Source organism: Bacillus rossius, chromosome 7 (assembly GCF_032445375.1).
Source record: "Bacillus rossius redtenbacheri isolate Brsri chromosome 7, Brsri_v3, whole genome shotgun sequence".
In the NCBI taxonomy this organism is placed as follows: domain Eukaryota; kingdom Metazoa; phylum Arthropoda; class Insecta; order Phasmatodea; family Bacillidae; genus Bacillus; species Bacillus rossius.
In genome coordinates, this window is record NC_086335.1 from 6,253,692 (window position 1) to 6,281,405 (window position 27,714).

The 27,714-nt window shown below is 40.8% G+C and overlaps 1 protein-coding gene across 2 annotated transcripts in view; it reads right to left on the minus strand.

The window, feature by feature from the left end:
• Positions 1-27,714, minus strand: part of LOC134533656 (syntaxin-6) — an 87,310-nt gene that overhangs the window by 44,410 nt on the left and 15,186 nt on the right. For both annotated transcript variants that reach the window (XM_063371194.1, XM_063371195.1), the window contains exon 2: positions 6,459-6,631. In XM_063371194.1, coding sequence (XP_063227264.1) covers positions 6,459-6,631 — 173 coding nt within the window. The remainder of the gene's footprint in view (positions 1-6,458; positions 6,632-27,714) is intronic.

Sequence of the window (27,714 nt, forward strand, 5' to 3'; positions counted from 1 at the left end):
AACTATTATTTCAGCACCCAACAAATATCTTCAAGTGTTAATGTATGTGCACTCTAGACCAATGTTGAGCTAGGCAGAGGTCTCGAGCAGTTATTATAATGTCATTTAAGTGGAGTTCAAAATGTTATTATGCCTAATGTTTAATGGCACATATTTTATCATGTTCAAAGATTGATGGAAAATGGTAACGATATGCCCTTAGAGGAAGATAATTTATGCCACCTTGTTATGATTGCAAAGAGCAGCCTTTGTTTTTTGGAAAATAATTCTGATGGAAAGCAAGATTGTTTTGTCATTGGTTCTGTTCCCATGTGCTCATTAAGATTTTTTTTTTGTCTAGCCACAATGCAGCAAAGTAATAAATTAAGTCTGAAATCAGTGCAAGCTCAATACTGGAGTCTATACTCAAGGCTCCCACTAAATACAGGCATCAGATTATGATGTTGAGTCAAAGTTTATTGTCAAAAAAAGTTTGTTAACTGAAACACAAATTCCTGCAGCAAGGTGCTATCATTCTAAATGTTACATTGACCGGTATTCTTACTAGCGGATCAACCGAAGGCGCCCTGCCGCACAGTAATACGATAAACTACTTCTGATAGCCGACCACAAGCTGCATGAATGACCACAGTCATGTTCGTCAGCAGTTCACTGTAACACCGCCTGCACAGCATCTCATCTACACTTGTCCCACAGTACACCACACCTCTACACTTGTCCCGCAGTACGTCACACCTCTACACTTGTCCCGCAGTACGTCACACCTCTACACTTGTCCCGCAGTACGTCACACCGCTACACTTGTCCCGCAGTACACCACACCTCTACACTTGTCCCGCAGTACACCACACCTCTACACTTGTCCCACAGTACACCACACCTCTACACTTGTCCCGCAGTACACCACACCTCTACACTTGTCCCGCAGTACGCCACACCTCTACACTTGTCCCAAAGTACACCACACCTCTACACTTGTCCCAAAGTACACCACACCTCTACACTTGTCCCAAAGTACGTCACACCTCTACACTTGTCCCACAGTACGTCACACCTCTACACTTGTCCCACAGTACGTCACACCTCTACACTTGTCCCACAGTACGTCACACCTCTACACTTGTCCATCAGTACGTCACACCTCTACACTTGTCCCACAGTACGTCACACATCTACACTTGTCCCACAGTACATCACACATCTACACTTGTCCCACAGTACGTCACACATCTACACTTGTCCCACAGTACGTCACACATCTACACTTGTCCCACAGTACGTCACGCCTCTACACTTGTCCCACAGTACGTCACGCCTCTACACTTGTCCCACAGTACGTCACCCCTCTACACTTGTCCCACAGTACACCACACCTCTACACTTGTCCCACAGTACACCACACCTCTACATTTGTCCCACAGTACATCACACCTCTACACTTTTCCCACAGTACGTCACACCTCTACACTTTTCCCACAGTACGTCACACCTCTACACTTTTCCCACAGTACGTCACACCTCTACACTTTTCCCACAGTACGTCACACCTCTACACTTGTCCCACAGTACACCACACCTCTACACTTGTCCCACAGTACATCACACCTCTACACTTGTCCCACAGTACACCACACCTCTACACTTTTCCCACAGTACGTCACACCTCTACACTTGTCTCACAGTACGTCACACCTCTACACTTGTCCCACAGTACGTCACACCTCTACACTTGTCCCACAGTACATCACAACTCTACACTTGTCCCACAGTACATCACACCTCTACACTTTTACCACAGTACGTCACACCTCTACACTTGTCCCACAGTACACTACACCTCTACACTTGTCCCACAGTACATCACACCTCTACACATGTCCCACAGTACGTCACGCCTCTACACTTGTCCCACAGTACGTCACACCTCTACACTTGTCCCAAAGTACGTCACACCTCTAAACTTGTCCCAAAGTACGCCACACCTCTACACTTGTCCCACAGTACATCACACCTCTACACTTGTCCCACAGTACACCACACCTCTACACTTGTCCCACAGTACATCACACCTCTACACTTTTACCACAGTACATCACACCTCTACACTTTTCCCGCAGTACGTCACACCTCTACACTTGTCTCGCAGTACGTCACACCTCTACACTTGTCCCGCAGTACACCACACCTCTACACTTGTCCCGCAGTACGTCACACCTCTACACTTGTCCCGCAGTACGTCACACCTCTACACTTGTCCCGAAGTACGTCACACCTCTACACTTGTCCCACAGTACGTCACACCTCTACACTTGTCCAACAGTACGTCACACCTCTACACTTGTCCCACAGTACGTCACACCTCTACACTTGTCCCACAGTACGTCACACATCTACACTTGTCCCACAGTACGTCACACATCTACACTTGTCCCACAGTACGTCACACATCTACACTTGTCCCACAGTACATCACACATCTACACTTGTCCCACAGTACGTCACACATCTACACTTGTCCCACAGTACGTCACACCTCTACACTTGTCCCAAAGTACGTCACACCTCTACACTTGTCCCAAAATACGTCACACCTCTACACTTGTTCCACAGTACACCACACCTCTGCACTTGTCCCACAGTACACCACACCTCTGCACTTGTCCCACAGTACACCACACCTCTACACTTGTCCCACAGTACACCACACCTCTACACTTTTCTCACAGTACGTCACACCTCTACACTTGTCCCAAAAAACGTCACACCTCTACACTTGTCCCACAGTACACCACACCTCTGCACTTGTCCCACAGTACACCACACCTCTGCACTTGTCCCATAGTACACCACACCTCTGCACTTGTCCAACAGTACGTCACACCTCTACACTTGTCCCACAGTACACCACACCTCTACACATGTCCCACAGTACGTCACGCCTCTACACATGTCCCACAGTACGTCACACCTCTACACTTGTCCCACAGTACGTCACACCTCTACACTTGTCCCACAGTACATCACACCTCTACACTTGTCCCACAGTACATCACACCTCTACACTCGTCCCACAGTACACCACACCTCTACACTTGTCCAACAGTACGTCACACCTCTACACTTTTCCCACAGTACGTCACACCTCTACACTTTTCCCACAGTACGTCACACCTCTACACTTTACCCACAGTACGTCACACCTCTACACTTGTCCCACAGTACATCACACCTCTACACTTTTACCACAGTACACCACACCTCTACACTTTTCCCACAGTACGTCACACCTCTACACTTGTCCCACAGTACGTCACACCTCTACACTTGTCCCACAGTACACCACACCTCTACACTTGTCCCAATGTATGTCACACATCTACACTTGTCCCACAGTACGTCACACCTCTACACTTGTCCCACAGTACGTCACACCTCTACACTTGTCCCACAGTACATCACACCTCTACACTTGTCCCACAGTACACCACACCTCTACACTTGTCCCACAGTACACCACACCTCTACACTTGTCCCACAGTACATCACACCTCTACACATGTCCCACAGTACATCACACCTCTACACTTGTCCCACAGTACATCACACCTCTACACTTGTCCCACAGTACATCACACCTTTACACTTGTCCCAAAGTACGTCACACCACTACACTTGTCCCACAGTAGTCACACCTCTACACTTGTCCCACAGTACACCACACCTCTACACTTGTCTCACAGTACGTCACACCTCTACACTTTTACCACAGTATGTCACACCTCTACTCTTTTACCACAGTACGACACACCTCTACACTTGTCTCACAGTACGTCACACCTCTACACTTGTCCCACAGTACGTCACACCTCTACATTTGTCCCACAGTACATCACACCTCTACACTTGTCCCACAGTACATAACACCTTTACACGTGTCCCAAAGTACGTCACACCACTACACTTGTCCCACAGTAGTCACACCTCTACACTTGTCCCACAGTACATCACACCTCTACACTTGTCCCACAGTACACCACACCTCTACACTTGTCCCACAGTACATCACACCTCTACACTTTTACCACAGTACGTCACACCTCTACACTTTTCCCACAGTACGTCACACCTCTACACTTGTCTCACAGTACGTCACACCTCTACACATGTCCCACAGTACGTCACACCTCTACACTTGTCCGACAGTACACCACACCTCTACACATGTCCCACAGTACATCACGCCCACTAGTCCCACAGTACACCACACCTCTACACTTGTCCCACAGTACACCACACCTCTACACTTGTCCCACAGTACACCACACCTCTACACTTGTCCCAATGTATGTCACACATCTACACTTGTCCCACAGTATGTCACACCTCTACACTTGTCCCACAGTACATCACACCTCTACACTTGTCCCACAGTACACCACACCTCTACACTTGTCCCACAGTACATCACACCTCTACACATGTCCCACAGTACATCACGCCTCTACACTTGTCCCACAGTACGTCACACCTCTACACTTGTCCCAAAGTACGTCACACCTCTACACTTGTCCCAAAGTACCACACACCTCTACACTTGTCCCACAGTACATCACACCTCTACACTTTTACCACAGTACGTCACACCTCTACACTTTTCCCACAGTACGTCACACCTCTACACTTGTCTCACAGTACGTCACACCTCTACACATGTCCCACAGTACGTCACACCTCTACACTTGTCCGACAGTACACCACACCTCTACACATGTCCCACAGTACATCACGCCCACTTGTCCCACAGTACACCACACCTCTACACTTGTCCCACAGTACACCACACCTCTACACTTGTCCCACAGTACACCACACCTCTACACTTGTCCCAATGTATGTCACACATCTACACTTGTCCCACAGTATGTCACACCTCTACACTTGTCCCACAGTACATCACACCTCTACACTTGTCCCACAGTACACCACACCTCTACACTTGTCCCACAGTACATCACACCTCTACACATGTCCCACAGTACATCACGCCTCTACACTTGTCCCACAGTACGTCACACCTCTACACTTGTCCCAAAGTACGTCACACCTCTACACTTGTCCCAAAGTACCACACACCTCTACACTTGTCCCACAGTACATCACACCTCTACACTTTTCCCACAGTACACCACACATCTACACTTGTCCCACAGTACATCACACCTCTACACTTTTACCACAGTACATCACACCTCTACACTTTTCCCACAGTACGTCACACCTCTACACTTGTCTCACAGTACGTCACATTTCGACACTTGTCCCACAGTACGTCACACCTCTACACTTGTCCCACAGTACATCACACCTCTACACTTGTCCCACAGTACATCACACCTTTACACTTGTCCCAAAGTACGTCACACCACTACACTTGTCCCACAGTAGTCACACCTCTACACTTGTCCCACAGTACACCACACCTCTACACTTGTCTCACAGTACGTCACACCTCTACACTGGTCCCACAGTATGTCACACCTCTACACTTGTCCCACAGTACGTCATACCTCTACACTTGTCCCACAGAATGTGTCATCCTACTCACACGCCACACAGATTCACCAACACCAACATGAATTAAAGACGATATAAAATAACTATTTACGACCAAATTGGCTAAAGAATAGCACAAGGCATAGTTAATTTCACTTCACTGACAACTTTAAATACCATCACAATGCTCAGTGAAAATAAGAATACTAACCAAATTATTTGATGCACCAGTCATGTTGGAAAAAAGCTATTTAGTTATATCAATACTCGTATGTACTTGATCTTTCAGCACTAGATGCAGTTTGTTTTTGGGTGCAGAACCACACAAAATTTCATCCTTAGTGCATCATCAAGTCTTCACCACATTTAGTAATGAGTGAGACACATGATATAATACTTACGTAATGGTGAGTGCTCATGTATTAACAAAGCATTACATGTTAATCTGCCCATCCAGGAGCACTTTTGTGCATCTTAAAACAGCGAACTAAATAGCATCCCAATTAGTAAGGCCTATTTCAAGTTTAAGTATGCATTCAAATAGAATAGCTGACTCATATTATTTTCATACTTGAAAACATGTAAACAGGAATGGTTAGAGCAGGTCATTTACCAAGCTTTAAACCACTGAAACACCGGCCGCATGTGATTGCTCATTAGGTTATTGACAGGAAGACGCCACAGCTGGGACAGGAGCCAACCATTTGTAAATCATGTTCCAACTAGTTACGTAAATTTAATGAATGTATAAATTTTGGACAGTAGTTACGTGATTGCTACCAAAGACTGCAAACATAGCTGTGGAGTTCTTGGACCTCAACATGCACCACTGAAACAGACCAGACGCCGGCAGACACGGTAGTTCAGAGCGATCGGGATAGACCGGACCGGGGACTAAAGGATATCGATGGTGTCGTCCAGGTCCTCCAGGTCCCACTCGATGCTGCGCAGGGCGTTGCGTAGCTCTGTGGTCGTCCAGTCGAGCTCGTCCTTGGACAAGCAGTTGCTGGGGTCGTCGTGCAGCTCCGAGTAGCGGCGGTACAGCCCTCGCGTCTTGTTCAACGCCTTGCACACCTCGCTGCAACACACACGCCCTGCGGTTACCCTTCCCCGCCTGTCGTGGCAACCTGCGTGGAGACACGTCGGTGCCGGTGGTTTGCTCGGAGCGGTGGCAAGTGCATTAGCTTCGTTGTCGAGCTCCCGACGGGTGGGTCATGTCCGGGCAAGTCGAGAACCACCGGTTCAGATCGCGAAGTTAGACACTTGCTTCTTTTGGCCCTGCTCTTGAACATTTACACAACTACTGGGATATGTGCGCCTGTGAAAAGCTACTCACGTAGTTTGGTCCCGTACAGCCAGTTGGGCACGAACTTAACTGTTGAGAGAAATGTTTAGAATTCTGATATATGTCTTGCGAGACAGAAATGTTACTGAAGTTGGCATAGCTTCGGTATATACCCACAAAAACTGTTGTTCGTACTTTGGACCTTTCTGTACTGAAACCAGAGTTGGGTTATCAAAGGTAGCTGAGAGGCTCGACCGAGGTTATGCCGGGTACACGACACTAACACTTGCCGTTATTGCATGGGGTTTATACTAGTAAAGGACGTGGTGCATATGGTAATTGACACATGCAGAGGGATTACTGGTACATTGTAACACAAGTCACTGGAGCACTGCTAGGCCACACACTTCCATTTGTATTAATGGACACTATAAGAAGTTCATCTTTGTCGATCTGGTAGTTTTTCACGCAGACAACTTGAGGATACAGTTGTCAGTAAATTTGTACAAGGTTGTAAATTGTCATATATGTCGCCTGTTTTCACATGCAGGAGTGTGTATTCAGACGGGATTCGGACGAATGAAATGTATGTTTAATGGAGATAACACTTTGATATCAGCATCTGCGCTTTTGCACACACGCAAGCAAATGACCTAGAGTTTGTAAGATGTTTTGTTAAGTATTTTTATTTGTTAAGGTCAAAGGTTCTTTTTACATTAAACTTTTTAACAGAAAAAAAAAAGATGATCATCAGTAAACGTAATATTCTTGTCAATTTTGCATGATAGCCACGTGATGTGGAGTCCGACAATTGTGTGACCTTTGCTATTTTTCAGGATTATAAATCCAGTCAAAGCTCGTGTTTGTTTACAAAAGTCATAATAAGAGCTCTTAAATTATATAAATTGTATAATGCAATCACCTAGGAATCAATGGCTCTAATTGTTCAATGAATAATTGCTTTATTTATTTTATGTTTAGTGTTACAAAGAATGGTAACATCAAAAGAAAGATGCTTGAACAATTTTTTTTATTTAAATAAAGATATTCCTTTCCTAGAGTCATGAGTATATACTCTAGGTGCAGCGACATCCTTAATGCTAAACATTAACATGGCGAGCACAGTAGATGGAGAGGGGGGGGGGGGACCACGAGGGAGTGGTTAAGGCACCTTCACCCTTCTTCATACGGGTTCATGATTTAAACAGTAAAACACGTAAGTAAAGTAATAATCAACAATAAAATAGGTTCAGTAGTTTTAAACTTAAAACATTTAAAAGTTTGAAAATAGCAAAAATGTGAAAACGCTTTATGATGTGTCACGCAGGAAAATCTTTTTAGTAAAAAATAAGCTAGCTATCTGAGCTAAAATAATTTTAGTGATTTCTCCTTTAAGTTAAGAGTTTTAATGTTTGTATTAAAAATTACGAAAGTTAGAAGTGGTCAGTAGTCAATTATATCTTTAATATTTCTTTAAACTTTACCAGCTGGCTTGCTCATACATCATAGTTTTAGGATTTTTTTTAATATACATTCTAATTCTCACTTTCCAGCACAAACAAATGAGATGACACTTTTGCATGTTTGATTGGTTAACTTCATAATTGTTTTTATCTCTAAATAAAGAAAAAAAAAGTATTAAAAGGAAGGTGTTATTGCACAATGAAGTCATGTTCTAAATTCCCTATCTTCTCAGTAAACCATTCAGATTATTTCATTTTCATAACACAGCAACTGTTCAATTATTTCATTTCGCTGCTTAGCGCTAAGTTTGTGTAATATTAAAGAACCAATGCTTGTCTTGCGTAACTCTATGAATTATTGGTTTAGAGAAGTACAGAATTAATAATATGTATCAACATTAATTGCCAATGCATTTTGTTCATCAAAATTCTAGGATATTAAATTTTATGACTTCCTAAAAAATTTTTAAAATACAATAAATTATTAAAACTTTCACTGGTGAACTACTTTGTGTTATTGCTCCTTGGGCCGTGAAAACGATAATTCTGCTAATCAATTTGCCTGTCTATTGCTCCTATTGTACCAACTAGCATGTGTCAGTAAATACAAGCTTGGCGAGTGAAGCTTGCGCTGCAGCGAGGGATGTCTGGGAAACAGTCGGGAGTGTTGAAAGACACGTGACCGTGAGGCAGGTTAGCTGGCAACAGAGCAAGACAGTGAAGACATGCCAGCCGCTGGGTGGGACTAGTGTCGCCTGCTTACCTCAGGCATCGGCTCAGCCCAGTCACTGCTACTCATCCTGAACCTTTGGTCAAAAAAATACACCTATCGATATGCATTGTAACATCTTCTGTACTCAATAAATCACAGGCTAGGGTTTTAAGTATGTAAGAAAATCTTATTAAGAAAAAGTCATCAACATACTTTCGGTATTTTTCCATGACACTGAAACCAAAAGAAAAAAATTAAAAAAAACTGAACTAGTTTTTCGGTGTGCCGGTGATATGTAATATCTAACCTATCTCATCACAAACTACGTAGTAACATAACATGCATTTTATAAAACACTTATATAATTAATGAATTTATATATATTTCATGTTTATATAAGGTATTAGAATAGCAACATGCCAATGCATTGTGTTGCTCAGGACTGCTCTTAGAGGAACGAACGGTAAACAGCTGTGTCTACTTTCTCCCTCTCTCTCTCTATTTTCCAAACGCCATTGAAATGTTTGTGCTTGCTGACACGCTGCAGGCCGCACCACGCACTTCGCGGGGTTGCCTGGTGGCTCGTGTCCGCTGCGATCCACAGCCGGTGGCAGCAGCACATGGGACGACACCCGCCCACCAGGCGACGCGACAGTGAGCTGACTACCACCCTGGGGGCTCGCACCACACGGCTGTGGCCCCAAGCGGCCTTGGCGAACCATCACCCATCTACCCTCCCACTCCCACACTACCAGCCCCGTAGCGGCCCCCGCCTTCCAGTAACACGGCTTCAATGCTCTCCCCCCCATCCCCCCCATACAACAAATGACATATGAGGCCTGCCCCCCGGGCAAACACGACCACCAATCATTTTCCCCACCCACACCAAAACCGCTAAAAAAGTGAGGTGTTCTGTGTGTTGTAACACTGAAAATGAAAACTGCATGCTCAATTACTGCAGGGATTGTTTGTATGATTTAAGGCAGTTGTTACCAAATACCCTAAATCCAAGCTCTAGAATTAAGTGCAAGAAATGGGAAATTATATGCACAAGTCACTAAAAAGGAGTTTACAATTATGGAGCTTGTTTATGAACTAAATAGTAAACTTCCACAGTTTAAAACTCATTGTTTTGTAAAACAAACTGAGAGCAAGTACCTACTTTGAAGAATGCAAACAGCAAAAAAAAATGAGAAAGAAGTAGTTGTGCAGGTTAACTTGGCTGAGAATTACATTCTCACAGCTCAAAACCAAATCCAGAGTGCTCATTGGAAGCAGCAGCAAGATACAGTATTCACCTGTTGCATACGGCTCTGCGGTGAGGTGCACAGCATTTCCATTATGAGTGATGATCTTAGTCACTCAAGGTACTCAGTATGGACTTTCTTAAAACTTATTACCAATGATATCAAGTTGAACATGCCATCTGTGGAGCATATATATATATATTTTTTTCAGACAATGCAGCCTCTCAATTTAAGAGTAAATTTACATTGGTAAACTTGTGTTGCATGGAAAAAGACTATGGCGTAACAGTTGAATGGAATACGTTTGCAGCTTTGCATGGGGAAGATGCAGTGGATGGTGTGGGTGGTTAACTTAAAAATGGGATATGGAGACTTGTCAAGGCAAAAGACTTAAGTATTAATTCTGCAAAAGAGTTTTATGTACTTGCAGAAATGACATGCATAAAAACAGAAGTCTTTTATGTACCAAAAGAAGATGTTGAAGAAAACAAAGCTTTCCTGGTCAATCTATGTAACACGGTTTTGAATGTTCCTGGACTTCAATCATTACACCACTTCCTTCCACATGAGGTAATAACCTTGAGGGCGTGTCACTGCTAAGTAAAACTGACACCTGTAAATATGTTTGGCAAGCAGCTTTCACGCATTGAAAATCCTGGAATTTGGAAGAATAAAAATTGAGATACAAAGATGTTTATAGCAGCACAGATGATGACAGTGATGATTCTGAGGACATCCAACAACAATGCAGTTCATCATCAAGAAGCATCCAATATTGAGGTATTAAAGTGAATGATATCAAACCTGGTTTTTAAGTTTTGACTGAACTAAAGAGTGAAGTGAAAAAACATGTGACAAACATGTAGCAGTAACACAAAGTGGAGTTTCTGACGAGGAAGTTTTAGTAATGTTTATGAAACCATATGGTGAGGACCAAACAAAATACACCATGAATACTCAAGATGAAAAATGCATTGCTTTCGAACAAATAAAAAACATTTTACCTGTACCTAACATAACAGCAAGTGGAGATAGTGTATTTTATGTATTCAAAAAACCAGTGTTTTAGTTGTAGTTTAGTGAAATTTAACATTTATAAAATATACTAAGTTATGATTATTTATTTAATATTAAGTTTTTTTTGCATGGATACATGTTTCTATTTGTTTTGTACATTTTTAGTTGTTTATTCTTAATTACTTTGAAATATCACATGTTACATTATCAACAATCAGTACTCATTCTGATCACATCTGTTATTTCAGGGTGTCACATCCATTACCCAAATAAAAATTCATATTCTCTTTTCAGTTGTAGATGTGTTAATTTTAATGCTATTTAATGAGTGTTTGTTCTTTTATCAGAACAAATAAAAAATATTGTTAGTCACTTGTACCAGATCAGACGAATTAGAAGTAGTTTGTGTACGTCTCATGACTCTTAGCCAGCCGTAATAAGACATTTCTTATATCAGAATTGCCTTTTTTGATTTAAAAGTTACAAGAGACGCATAAAGAACTGAAATGTAAGTAGGCCTCAAATTTAAAATCCAATAACATGATTATTCTATATTTTTAGTGATAGTAAATATGTCTAACTGTCATATCCGTTACTTTGGAATGGCTGATATATGAAGTGAACATATCCCATAACACCACAAAAAGTTTTGAATGCTCTTATCTTCTAAAGTATTCATTTAAGCAGAAAATTTAAATTTTTTCCCTTTTTAAAACAAAAGTACATTTATATTTAACAGGATTTGGTTGTTAAAAATAAGTACTTATATCACTTTTGCACTGAGTTATTCACTAGTTCATTGATATTTTTCGTGTAATGTCCTTTCTGCTTCTGGGTACATTATAGAAGAGTTATTTCAAATCTTAAAATGGCTGCAACTTTTTAAGTAATCATTTTAGGCAAAAAGAGTTAATATTTTTCCCCTTTTTAAAACCAAATTATAATTTTGTTTATCATGATGGTAGTACATTTTCCTCAAAAAAAATATGAATGTGTACCAAGGTACACACATTTAAATTTATACTTCTATGATATTACTTAAATATTAACCTGAAACAATTTTAAAAACATATATTATAACACTACATATGTATATATGTTTTTGGACAAACTCACATTGAGCTGAATCAACATTTAATGAGTTAGCATTGCATCACTAAATATTTTTATTTTTCATGATGTCAAAGATATGTACGCTGGCTAACAATTTGTTATGCCTCTACAGTAAGATGAATGCTGCAATATCTCTACATTTAAATGTTATATAAGGGTTGTCAAAATGTAATGCCAGGATTCTATTGTATTTTTAAGTTGTAAATTCTTTTTGTGACAATGAATTATGACATACAGTATTAAATGATAATTGTCATATTATAAAGTTATATTTTTAATACCTATGCACGGTGTAAATTCACCAATATTTTCGAAAGCACTATAAACTGCTGAATATCGTGAGTAAACCTTCTTTTTGAGATTTCCAAGACTTCCACAGGTTGCAGCACCATGGTTAAACATTACCGCTCCAAACGACTTCCGTTCCATTAACGAAATTACTCGTATCAAATGCTGTATACTGAGAACTAAGATGTTACAAATAAAAAAAACTAAAAGAAGCAAATAAAAATAAATATTTTTGGTTTCAAATATTGTAAACATCAGAATCATATTATTTTTTCCTGTTTTTTTTTTATTTTTTTATTTTTTGTTATAAATTTAGCTTAAGGATAACTTTTGATGCCCACTTTAAACAGGAAAACGTAGTAAAGCGGTTTCCAAACTCCACAGAACAAACTATATTTTTTATTGAGTGCGCTGGTTGTTGGAATCAAAACTCGCTATACAAGTGTGTTAAATGACTAGCGATTACTCGTTACCATTATTCAATAAGGAATCAATTGAAATTGTATAAATTTATATGTTGCTTTAAATAAAAATTGATAAATATATCTCAATTAACTTGAAAACAAATAAGAAACAATATAATGCCTTTTATGTGGCTGTGGTGTAATTTTAAAAAATGTACACACTAAGCAAGGCTTAGGAAAAATGGCTGTTGTTCATAAAATATATTTGTGTTTTTTATTCCTGATTGAATAACTGCATCAAACTGTCATTGTAACTCTGAAAACAATACACTATCATGCCAGAATTTTCACTTGCTGAAATTTTTTATATAAATGTTAACAACTTCTTATTCATCACTTGTGATGTCACAATATTCGCTACTGAGGGTCCCCAACGCATGAGCGTGGCGAGTGATGAAGGTCACGGGTTTGATCCCATTCTACAGGACCGTATTGTTTGAGTTGAGCATGAGTCATTTAGGTATTTTTTTCTCCATAAAAGTGTATTTTGTAGGAAGGGTCCGGGTCAGGGAGGGCCCTAGACGTGTCTCAGGCCGAAGCCTACACGCCTAGTCATGCTGGGATTAGCCATGCAAGGAGAGGGTCGCATGCATCGTGTGCTAGGAGGGGATTGGCCAGCCATGGCAGCGATTGAAGCCATGACTAACTCCCCCATCTTAAATATAGATTTGAATTCAAGTTGGGCCCAGGTAAAACCTTGCATAGACACAGGGAAAACCCTGGAAACGGACATGCAGTTTACAATAGGGCATGCATTACATAAGCAGAGAAATACAGGACGATGTTCCAGTAAAAGAGTGCGCGGAAGGGCAGAAATTTTTATGCCGTGCAGAGGTTTGAAAACTTGAACCAAAGCCCGCCATATTTTGTTTTTCCACTTCTGGGTTTGGTTGTAATCATGGATGCATGTGCCACTGGAGATGAATGGCTACAACCATGGGCGTAGATCCCGGGGGGGCCAGGGGGGCCCGGGCCCCCCCTGGAATTAATGGGCCCCTCCTTGGGGGGGCCCACTTCGTGATTTTAAAGTTAATGGTGTACACAACATATATATATATATTATTTATATATATTATATATATTATATATATATTATTTATATATATTTATATATATTCATATATATTATTATTTACAACGACGACAGACACTTTGACATGCTTTACATTCCTACCTTCGAGTTCCGTAGTTATTTTCCCCTACCCCTTCTGCGAAAGCCATGGTATGGAGTTTTCCAGTGAGAACTTTTAAACCCTTAATTCCCAGAAACCGTTCATTCCAAAGGACGAAGCTAGGGTAGGGTTCCCTTAGCTTTTCCTCCCCATTGTTACCCACACTACCCTGTCCTCTGAAACGACAGTATTATAGGTTTCAGGTAGTCTGTTTTTAAAGTGGTTTTGCTCTCGTGTGCCCCAGTCTTCTGCTTTCTTGGCAAACATCAACATGGATAAGTTCGTGACGCGGAAGAAACGGAAAACATAATCTGATTCTCACCTGGTAAGCTTGATTGTTTTATAAGTAGTGACTATTATTTAGGTAATATATTTTATTTAAGTGATTATGTAACGTTATTTTTTCCAGTAAATAAACAACTTAATACTTTAAGAGTAATTATAAAAGAATTTAGTTTATTTACGAACTGAAACTTATATACCATTTTCTGGAATTTTTTTAGCTCATCTCCATTCTGTAAGGCTAGCTGTTCTGTACGTTACATGTGAATATACATGGAATAATTTTTTTCCTCGTCAATATGGAATTTAAAATCACTCCCCTTTTATTATCAAACGATAATTTTCACAATTCATGGCCGATAATCACTTTATAACATTTGTTATTTGATAACTGCAACACTACACGAGTAAACAGAAGTAAGAGTGAGAAAGAAGTATTTAAACGTTACACATCCGTATTTAAGTTAATAAGGAAGCAAACGTGTCTCTTTAATAACTAATCAAGCGGCATATTTTAACTAAATAATTCACTGCCAAAATACTGATTATACTAAATATAAGCCGAGAAATGTATGTGGTTCAATTAGCTGTAGGATAAATTTTATAGTTCTATCTCCGAGATTTTTCATTTGTGTCATTAAGTTTTTTTTTCTTTTTTACCTGGTTGATGCCTTTACTAAATGAAATAGTCTTTAAGGGTTTTAATATGATTCGATCGTTCATTTGATGTTGATCCGTTTATTAGCTTTGGCGCTTTGGGTTTTTAGGGCGCATCAAAAACTGTGAACAAAGAATTTCACGAACAGCATTTGAATCGCAGTAATTATGTGATGTGGCATAAAAAAAACCCGACAAAGTGCGAGTCGAACTCGCGCACGAAGGGTTCCTTACCATCATCTATAAAAACGGCAAAAAAAAAATCATGTCTGTTGTATGGGAGCCCCCCTTAAATATTTGTTTTATTTTAATTTAATCATTTATTTTTAAATTGAAATTAGAATAAACACTTTTGGAAAATGGTAATGTATGGGTGGGGTGTTATCTATTTGCATTATATTCACGTATATTATTTTTATAGATTTTTTTTAATGGATATTTTATGTATTTAGGTTAGCAAATTATTCAAACATGTTTGAGAGATCACTTATTATAGTCATTAATTAATAATTACTAAAACATATGTTGCTCTGCTTTATTGTTAATATCACTTACGTAAAAATAAAGTGTATAACATACGAGCTTAATATCCAGAGAAGACTTGTTTCGGTTGAACTCTAGATCAAAATTCTTAAATTAAATTCACGGGCCCCCCCTGGAAATCCTACAGATTTGCGCCCATGGCTACAACCACCAACTGGAAGCACCTTGAAACAATGAAAATAAAAACTTACAAACTAGGAACATAATTGAATATAATCTAAATTATGCAGTGCGTCCTGCATAGGCAGCCACGTGAATAATTGGTCTTAGGGATGTATTTGGCATATTATAAAATTTTTTTGGTGGCATAAAATGTTGGACGGTATATTTCTAGGATAAATATAACTATTCTAGTGTGCCATACCCAGTAATGCCTTGCACAGACTGCCACCTAGGATCAATCTAGTTATATTTTGCTTATTACTTTTTAGGTCTGAGTTGGTACTCAAATGGTTCGGAGCACATTAAACACTTGATGGTCTTGTCGCCTTAGGCATCTGCACATAACTAAGCGACGTAAAACCCTAGATTCTAATTAAAATTTTTATAAAAATATGTTATTAGACATGTTTTATTACATTTAAGAAATTCAATTAATTTACTGTTTTTCTTGCCCTATCCATTTCCTAATCTGTTATTGTATTTCAGATAAGTTGTTGAAAAGTAAAAAAAGGTGCAGCAGTTAAATAGGTTTTTGTTTCATGGAGATGGCGTGAACATGAGTACGTCAATAAATATGAGATAACTATATTCGTCTGCCAACAGACACCCTACACACACCACTGTGGCTACACAGACTGCTTGACAGCGTTGTTATGTGTGCATGTTGCAGAAGCCTGTTCAGTGGATGGTTAAAGGCCCTACCACAATCAACATGGCATTAACACTTTGATAGTTATAGCAACAAGCACTTAACACAACACAGAACAAGCACTGTGGCCTGGCTACAATGAACCTAACTTAACCCTATTTTGTTTGTTTATTTCTGTTGTTTTGGATTTCAAAAAAATTATGTTGCTGTAGTTAGTAAAATGTAGTAAAAAATTATTATTATCAGAATAAATTTAGCAATAACACAGGTATTGCAAAACTAAATGCAGATACCAGTTTTTTTATCCTTCAGAAATTGTACCTTAATGTTTATAGCTCGATTAAATCGTTCTAACATTAATATAAACAAAAGAAAATAATATTCAGCACAATCCAGTTAACATATCATTTACTTAATAATTAAAATAAGTTCTCAAACGACAATGATTGGCCGAAAACTCTATTAAATACTAGAACCAGGCATGTGCAAATACCTACTTATCGCAATGTACGATTATAGCCAGTCAAATTGGATTACATGTAGGTCAACTGTAAACTAAAATAGTTTTGTGATTGTCAAGAGCAAATTAATTGGGCTGGGCCTTGTTAAAGTCTTAACATTTTAACCAGTTAAATTAATCAACTAAATAAAATTTTGTATTAAAAGGATATAAATGAGTTTTACTGGTGTCTTACTGGTGACTACATAGAAACAATACTATTGCACTGGTAAGCAATTTGCTAGTTTCTAGTTGAGTCGGACTGTTGGCGTCAGGTGGCTACGATGCATGCGCTCCCTGGCGAAGGCCGGGCTCAATGTGCAGTGGCGAGGACGGTCACGAGACAGACGTCGTCGGGCAATCGTAGAGACGCCTCGCTGTGGTAGCTGAGGGAGTTGGCATGGAGGAAATGATCTCTGGTAAAGTTGAGACAAGGTTCGTGCTGACGGAAAACTACTGGACAACTAAGGAAATATTGAAGTTGCCGGGAGAACCAGCAGGAGTGCAGATGAGCAACGAGAGGAACTACGCCCGGGGTCGCGAAGGAAGAGTGCAGCGCCAGGGAGCTGAATGAGTCGCCACGCCGACAGTTGGTCGACAGGGGACGAGAGAGGAGCGACGTCAGAACGGCGCAAACGGCCGCAATTGGAACCTCCGTCCAGAATGCCCTGAACTCTGCAGAATCCGAGGTGGAATCAACGCATAGTAAACTAACCCAGAGACAGACAATTTAGCATGACAGGGAATTTTTATATGTTTATGTAAATAAATATTCATGTTATTTTTACAATATTGGATAAAGGCCCAGAATTTACCTAAGGTTTATTATTTATCAACTGCCCTGTAGTAATGACTTTAAATCTGAGGGTTGTTTGCTAAGTCGCCAAGTAGGCTAGCAGGCTTTACAGTGAACAAACATTCTTAACATATGCCTTAAAAGTATCCTTAATATTTAATTTTATGTTTCATTAGTGCCACCTACAATGAAGCTTAATCAATTAAACTGCATGGTGCATGCAAAAATGTATAATTAGGTATTATATTGTATTTTAGGTGTAGTCAGTGCAGCCTTCTATAATAATTATCAGAGAAACTGTCGAATTTACAAATTTAAGACAATCACGCATGAAGAACTCTTCAGTACGCATGGGTTGCTCACTGTGGTTATTATTTGCCAGTTAATTAGAAAGATGATACTGCTATAGTTTTTGATAAATTGTAATGCAGTATTTGAAAATATTAAATACTAATTGGTTTGGAATACCATTAATAGTGTAACAGAACATATCATGTTCTCTCATTTTTGTTTAAAATTTCACAATGAAATTAATATTATTAATTATCTTGTATGTTATTTAAATACAGCATTAAATTTATTACTTTAAAATTATATTCATTGTTAAATACACGTCATGTGCGAGCATGCCATCTGCTGAGAAACACCAAGTCTTAAAAAATGTAGTTTATAAGAATCGCATAGAGCGCTCATGGTCAAGTTGGCTACACTTAACCCCCTAACAGTAAAGTTAGATGCTTTGTAGAAAGCTGGATATAAGACTGTATGAAAACATTCGCCACAAAAACACAACAAACACAACTTTGAAATGTTATAAATTACAACTGTCACAACTAAGAAACACATAGTTTAGAAAAACACAAATGCTGAACCATGCTACTTATAAAATTATAACTTAGAACTGTCATAACTTAGAAACACATAGTTCAGAAAAACACAAATGCTGAACCACACAACTTAGAAAATTATAACTTAGAACCATCACAACTTAGGACTGTCATAACTTAGAAACACACAACTTAAAACCACATAAATTAGAAACATCATAACTTAGGAAATCATAACTATGTCCAGTTGTATCATGTAAACAGGTGTTGTATGACTGTTGTAATGCACCGGGCAGTTGTGTGCAGTAGTGACTAACAGTGTTTATTCAACTGAATAAAATAAGATAATTAGCGGATAGGATAAGGGTGTAACTACCTACGTCAAGATATTTGTGTAGCATTTTTGATGATAGTCTACGGACTTATAGCTTAGAAGCTATTACTGCGATGGTTTACAAGCCACGGGCTTAGACATGACTCTTTTAAGATCACGTTAACATGAAACTATTTGTTAACAACTCGCACAAGAGCTATACATGAGAACCAATATTGTATTTGGCAAGATATGTTTATTTATTAAGCTGACTTTGCTAGACCACAAAGTTGGAGTACTGAATTATCTCAAACTGCTCACTGATAAGGAAGCTTCTCTAGACATGTCTGTATTCTAGCAGTGAGATAACAGGTGATTAAACTGTTTGTGGCAACGTGACGTGCATCATTAGTTAAGCCACTACAAAGCCCAATATTAGTAACAGTATTTACCTTTATTAGGGTAATTCATGTGTGTATCCCAGGAGAAAATTCTAAAGTATTGTTACGATTTCCCTGCGGGTTCGTAAAGGATAGCCCAATTAATAGATTTTATTTCACACACAGATTTATTTGTTACTACTACTTGTCACTTACAAATAATCTTCTAAATAATTAATTACACTTAAATAAATGTCAATTCCCTGGTCACTCGTTCCGCACACCTCGCTGGGCCGCACCTCTGGCGCAACTCACGCCGCAGCACCCCTCGTGGGTCTCCGCCGCGGGACTCCGTCGCCACACTCCGACGCCGCCGTCACACCCTTCGCCGAGATCCCACTCGACGCCTCACTCGGAACTTCACTCGGGACTCCGCCGCGCCCGCGACTCTATCGCCCGGAAACTCCCGACTCCACTGAACTCACTCACTCCCTGCCCTGGAACCTTCGTCCAAGGACTTCGCCACTCTGCCGCACCCGCGGCACTATCGCCCGGAAACTCCGCCGTGGGAGAACTCCCCACTGAACTCCTGACTGACTCGAAGGTCGGCCCAACCTCCTTAAATAGCCCTTGGGTTCCCGTCCAGAACAATCGGGCATGTCTCCGAGATATCGCGTGACCTTCGTCGTCGAAATGCCCAGAAACGCGTCGTGAGTCCTCGAAGGATGCGGCGGCTGCTCAAAGAACGCCGATAAACTCAACAAGCATCGGGTTCCCACAAAACACACCGATAAACATGTCTGAGTCCCTCCATTCCACAGTGCGGCCTCCCTTAAGTAACTCGATCTGAGGCAGGTGCGCGCCGCGACAGTCAGGATGTCGCGAGATAGTATGGCACGAGATACCAGGGAGAGGATGCAGGTGGAAGGGGGCGCAGACAGGCCGAACGAGCGCGGCGACGCCAAGCACTGAAGCCAAGCGCGATCGTAACATTGCCCCCTCCTTAAACCTGTTCGTCCCGAACAGGTAATGCATCTCCTCCTGGAGGTCCCCATGCTACTCGAAGTTTAGGCCTCCTGCCTTTTCTCCATCGCGGGCTGTACAGTCTCACCCGATAACCCTCTCTCTCATTAGATGTAGCTTCTCTTGTCACCTGGCGACACTTCTGCGTCGCAGATGCCCCATGTCGTTCAGCCAGCTGCCCGAGACGGGCTGACCGATGCTTTGGACTGACCCGATACTCTTGAGTGCATTGCTTATTGCCTTCCAACGGTTTCCTTGTATCTTCCCTTTTTCTCTCCATTTCTTCTCTCGCAGCTACTTGTTCGCACAGCATTTCATCCCGGCTCCTCTTCGTCTCTCCTTGGTTACTTGTGCCCTCTTGGTTCTTCTGAGTCTCACCTGGACTGCACTTAGTTTCCCCTTGCACCCTCTTCATGACCCCTTGTGTTCTCATTTTCTCTTCTCTGTCTTTCTTCCCCTGTTCTTGGTCTTTCTTTACCTCTTCTTGGTCTTCCTGCGTCTCTTCTTGGTGTTTCTTCGTTTCTTCTTTGCACTTCTCTATCTCTTCTTGACTCATGTACATCTCTTCTCGGCTTTTCTTCATCTCTTCTTGGCATTTACCCCTCTCTCTTTGGTTTATCTTCATTTCTTTATGTTCAATATTCCTTACTTTGTAACTCATCTTCACTTCTGTACTTTTCTTCAGCTCTTCTTTCATCCTCATGTCCTGGCTGTTCTATCCTTGGCTAATTTTCTCATGACTCTTCTTCTCATCACTGTTCTTCTCATCACTGTTCTTCTCATCACTGTTCTTCTCATCACTGTTCTTCTCATCACTGTTCTTCTCATCACTGTTCTTCTCTTCGTTGTTCTTCTCATCATCGTTCTTTTCTTCGTTGTCCTTTTCTTCGTTGTTCTTCTCTTCGCTGTTCTTCTCTTCGCTGTTATTCTCTTCGCTGTTATTCTCTTTGCTGTTATTCTCTTCGCTGTTCCTCATTTCGCTGTTATTCTCTTCTTGGCTGGTCTTCTCCTGGCCGGTCTTCTGTTCGCTGTTATTCTCTTCACTGTTTTTATCATGGCTATTCTTCTCTTGGCTGTTCTTCTCTTCTAGGCTTATCTTCACTTCGGTCATCATTTCATTCCTCATTTCTTCTTGGCCATGCTTCAGTTCATCCTGACCCTTCTTCATTTCCTCTAGGCTATTATTTGACCCGCTCTTCTTTTCTTCATGGTGGTTCTTACTCTCCTTCCTTCCACTCTTCATTTCTTCCGTAAAGTTCTCGATTTTGGTTACCATTTTTTCCATTTTATTATTGATCTCTTCTAGGGCAACCATTATCTCCTTGTATTGCTCGTCAGTAAGCTCTTCAGTAGCCATCTCTCTTTAAATCATTTACTAATAATTAAACAACCTAAATAATAATAATTTTTTTGAATACTGTTCTTAATTTTAAATGACTTAGACGAACCTTCTAATTAAAATAACAATAACTCTATTACATTCAAGACTATCACTGACTACAGTAAATTCAAACTAGCTCTAGAAAATTACAAATTCACTAAATTTCTAAATGCTAACTTTACTCTCGAAAAACTAAATCCTATTTCTTAACTGAATCCTAAATCTATTAATTAGGGCTATCCCACTTCTGACACCAAAATGTTACGATTTCCCTGCGGGTTCGTAAAGGATAGCCCAATTAATAGATTTTATTTCACACACAGATTTATTTGTTACTACTACTTGTCACTTACAAATAATCTTCTAAATAATTAATTACACTTAAATAAATGTCAATTCCCTGGTCACTCGTTCCGCACACCTCGCTGGGCCGCACCTCTGGCGCAACTCACGCCGCAGCACCCCTCGTGGGTCTCCGCCGCGGGACTCCGTCGCCACACTCCGACGCCGCCATCACACCCTTCGCTGAGATCCCACTCGACGCCTCACTCGGAACTTCACTCGGGACTCCGCCGCGCCCGCGACTCTATCGCCCGTAAACTCCCGACTCCACTGAACTCACTCACTCCCTGCCCTGGAACCTTCGTCCAAGGACTTCGCCACTCTGCCGCACCCGCGGCACTATCGCCCGGAAACTCCGCCGTGGGAGAACTCCCCACTGAACTCCTGACTGACTCGAAGGTCGGCCCAACCTCCTTAAATAGCCCTTGGGTTCCCGTCCAGAACAATCGGGCATGTCTCCGAGATATCGCGCGACCTTCGTCGTCGAAATGCCCAGAAACGCGTCGTGAGTCCTCGAAGGACGCGGCGGCTGCTCAAAGAACGCCGATAAACTCAACAAGCATCGGGTTCCCACAAAACACACCGATAAACATGTCTGAGTCCCTCCATTCCACAGTGCGGCCTCCCTTAAGTAACTCGATCTGAGGCAGGTGCGCGCCGCGACAGTCAGGATGTCGCGAGATAGTATGGCACGAGATACCAGGGAGAGGATGCAGGTGGAAGGGGGCGCAGACAGGCCGAACGAGCGCGGCGACGCCAAGCACTGAAGCCAAGCGCGATCGTAACAGTATTATAACATGTTAGCACTCACTAATATGTAAAATTATAACATATATATATATATATATATATATATATATATATATTTATTTATTTATTTATTTATTAACTTAATTTCACTTCACACATACGCACTTCTTGAAAACTCTGTAACCCAATACCACTTTATAATGGTATCCCCACAGGAATACAAAATTTAGTAAAGCATACACTTGCTTTGTGTGCATCGACCTGATGAAACTTTAAACAATTTTATAAATTATTTAACACAATATTTCATTACAGAAATGAAAAACTATGATGTGAAAATTTCTTAATTTCCAAGTTTTATTGGACATATCAAGAGCCCTATACAGGTGCAAACACATCAATGCACATGGTTATCACACAAACTGTAGTTTTTTTTTTTTTTTTACTGCATGCTAATGTAAATCAAAGTGAAGCGATGTAAGAGTTTCTTCTTGTGGTTCATTCTAACACTTGTGTCATCGTAGTGTGAAGAAAATATTATGGGAAAGCTATCCTCGTGCCCCCAACAGATAACAAGACAACACAGCATAGCACTGGTAGGCTACGACAGTGTGGCTGAAAACCACAAGGACGTAGTTAATAATTATTCCTGTGCGAGAAGAAAGATCGCTTGCAAATCGCAGCAAAAGTTTGCTTACATTTTTACCTTCAGCAATTCCGTAAAGGATGGTCTGAAAAAGGATGAAAAAAGAAAATAATGTAAAAGAAATGAAGTTGACCATGAAAAGAATGTGCAGCTGTATACGATCATTAGGCCAGTAGCGTTAAACACAAAAATCACCCAATTCGGAAATAATTCCTACAAAAGGTTTTTTTGCGTCAATGGCTTCATTTATGGTTCAATATGACTCTCCTATGTTTTTCCCCTCGGGGAAGTTGTGGAAAAGTGGTGGGGGATGAAAATGTACCCCCTAAAGGGATACTTTTGCAGTTTTTCACTTGTATCTCCTGAACTTAACAAAATTTTGAAAAAGTACCTTTTATAAAAGTTGTAGAGCATTAAATTCTGTGTAGAATAAAACCAGGGAAAAATTTTTTGGACCACCCGTTACTAAATTACAAAAGGCGAGAGTCGTATCAATTTATTAATTTTACGAATAATTTTCGTTTTAATATCAGTTTTTCTTAAATATCTTCGAATTAACCTTTTATCAAACATTTATTTTACATAACATTGTTTAAGATTTAAATTTTGCATCGAATGGGATCAAGAGCGAATTTTTCGGCCAACGCGTTACCAAACTACAGCAGGTTAACGTTGGACAAGTTTTTAACAATAGCAGAAATGGTTTATTTCAACTACACTTGAAGCAAACACATAAAGGCATGAATTCGATTGGTAACAATCTAACAACAGTCACGGCACTAACTGCCAAACAAGATTTCCTACACGGTATCAACCGTAGAAATAAAAATCCCTGCTCACAACTCGACCTTAACACTAGCACCAAAGGGCGCCCGACATGCAGAGACATCACACGGCGCCTCAAGCAACTACGCCTCGGACGCCGCGTAACTGCGCCCACAGAGCGCAGGTAAGGTATTAAACCACGCAAATGCAAGAGAAACTAGCAAAAAAAAAGTGACCTACAGTTATATGATAAACATGTTTCCGCGTGATACAATATGATGGATACGTGTGCTGTGAGTGAAGTGACAATAGAGAAGGGTGAGGCTGTGACTGTGAAAGCAAGAGGAATCAGAACGTTGGTTGAGTGCAGTAAGAAACGAGGTACTCGCTTTCAGTCATGTGAGACTGTAAAGCTACACATCTCATGTCATAAATCTTACACCAGGGAGAAGAATGTGACTGCTGCAATGAAATCAAATGGGAGTAGAGTACGTCAATGCCGAGCAGGTCAGTCAGGGTTTAATTTCAGAACACTTTGTTTGTTTTTTTTGTAACAAGGATGCCAGTGATGATTTCATCTCCCAACAACTAAGACTGAATGTTAATCGGCGGGTAAATGTCAGTTTAGTAACCACTATAAATTTCAAGAACAATGTGTTAGAAACTGCAGCTTCCCGGGGAGACCAGTGGGTGGAAGAAGTGAAATCACGCTTGGCCACAGTGAGCGATTTGGTTGCCAGTGATGGGAGATACCATCAGAACTGAATGAGAAAATTTGTTTTACCTGTTCACCCAACGAGTTCCAAGGGTAGGTCCCCAGATGAAAACATCACTGCTTCTTTTGAACATGTTCGCAATTACATTGAGAGCATGCTAGAAGAATGCCAGTTTTCGATGAAAGAGATCATGAAAGATTTTTCTGGCCCTAAAGCGACCGATAAACAACTGAAGAGAAGGTTGGAAGACCATTACGGGAGTGACATTATTATATCAGTTGGTCAAAACCGAGAGACAGTACTGTGTTTCCGCAATACTGGCTACAAAATTTTGACCCAACAATGGTATGAATCTAAACAAGCGAATGAGGAGGAAGAACGCCTACGAATTGTTAGAGCTGCAGCTGAAATAATCAGGGAAGATATCCGTGCAAAAGTGTACTCCCTTGATGCCTATCCAGACCCACAACGTTTTGTTGAAACCTGCGAGGATGATGTTCCACAAACCTTGCAGATATTGCTTGGTTCTATCATATTGAAAGGCAAACAAGGAACACTTAAAAAAGAAAAAAACAAAGTGACTTCTATCGCTCATGCAGTAATATCAGCCACCAGACCAAGGTTGTTCTATTCACCCCTCCAAGTTGGGGTCGGGGCCCTACTGGCCAGGAAATATGGCTCAAGGGATCTGATTCAAATAGCCAATGGACTAGGGTTCTGCTGTTCCTATGAGGAAGCCAGAATTTTTGAGGTATCATGTATGAACCATCCACCCAGCTCTGTTCATCCAGACACTTTTTCCCAATTTGTGTGGGACAATGTGGATGTCAATGTTGACACCATAGATGGCTCAAATACTTTCCAAGCTATGGGTGGTATCCACTGTGTAACTCCAGCGATTTCTGCATCTTCAAGTAGTAAAGCTATAGCTAGAGTCAGTACTGTTCCAAAAGCAAGCATTGTAGGAAAATTTGGTGTGATTCCAATAACAACAATTGAAAAAACCAGAGCACTTTTCAAAAACATTGTGTTTAAGGACTTGAGGGAAAATTTCTCCAGCGTGATCATTCAACAGACTGATTTCGACTGGATTGTGGGAAAATGTAAAGGATATGAACTCCCAGGTTGGAATGGTTTTATGGAGCAGCTCATGTCCTCAAAACCCTACTCAACATCACTCGCGGTTTTCCTTCCATTCATCAATGCACCTCCCAGTAACTATGACACCATCTATACTTCACTTCTCTCAGCAGTTGAAAAATGCAAGATCCTCGACCAAAATGTCTGTTTTGTCACATTTAACCAGCCTCTCTATCTAAAGCACGTGAGATAGTCGCATCTTCCACTCCCGATTCTGAGTTGAACATAGTCGTTGTACGGTTGGGGGGTTTTCATCTTTTAATGTCGTATCTGGGAACCATAGGCTACATCATGAATAGAAGTGGGCTGCAAGAGCTATTCAGCATTGCTTATGCCCAAGCATCAACAGAAGAAATGATGGCTGGGCGTGCTTATTCAAGGGCAGTTCGTGCACATACTCTCTGCAATTTGGCTCTTGCAAATGTCATCCTTACGAAAATGAGGGGTAATGAGGTCTCAGAAGAACCTTCCCATTCAAAGACTCCCTTGGAAGAACTTGATCACGAATATTTGAAGCAGCTGTTCACTGAGAAACTAGAAGAACTTGAGGATAATAGTCCCACTGCCAAGTTATGGGTGCTCTACTTCAAAATGACCACCCTCATGAAGCAGTTCATACAGGCAGAGAGGACTGGTGACTGGGAGCTGCATCTGAGTACTGTGAAGAAGATGTCCTATTTCCATGCAAGTGGGCATTTTTTGTATGCTAAGTCAGCGCAGCTCTACCTGCAAGACATGATGGACCTACAAGAGAAACTATCTCAAAAAGAGTATGAGAGTTTTGTGCTGAATGGATGGGTTACAATTAGAAGATCTGATAAATTTTGGAGTGGGATTTGGTCTGACATGACCATTGAGCAGACCCTCATGCGCTCATTAAAAAGTAGTGGAGGGCTTAGTCATGGTCGTGGTGTTTCATATAGTACTCTCAGCAGATGGGCAGTCACCATGCCAATAGTTACAACAGTGGTACAACAGGTCGAGGATTTTAGCAGGGTTTCATTCACCACCTCAGAGCAGCATGTTGATGCCAGAGATGCTAGAGTCCAGCGTGATAATGGAGATGTACAGAAGTTTGTGAGTGGTTTCAATTTCACGATCCTTTTCCAGCAAGCGACTTCATGATGTCCATCAGTACAGGTGTAATGGGAGATGAATCAATAAACTGTCACAGAGCCTTTGAAATTGGGAATTCGTCAATGCTTACCTTGGTGGGACAAAACTTTGACCAAATCAAGTTTGTCAGAAAGAATCGTGTCATGAACATTGAAGGTTTTAAGTCAAAATTTACCATTCATGGGGAGGATGTACCAGTCAATCCTGAGACAATATTTCACCGTATCGCACTCCTCAAGAAATCTGATGAAGAGCTAAGGGAATTCTTCCAATACGAGCTGGCGCCATATCCCCTGTCTCTATTCGATGAGGTTGGAATGAGGAAGGCACCTAAGTCTGTACTTTATGACTTTTTTGATCCTGTAGGAGAAGTTAACCTCGATGTAGCGGCTCACGGCATTGATGGAGGATTT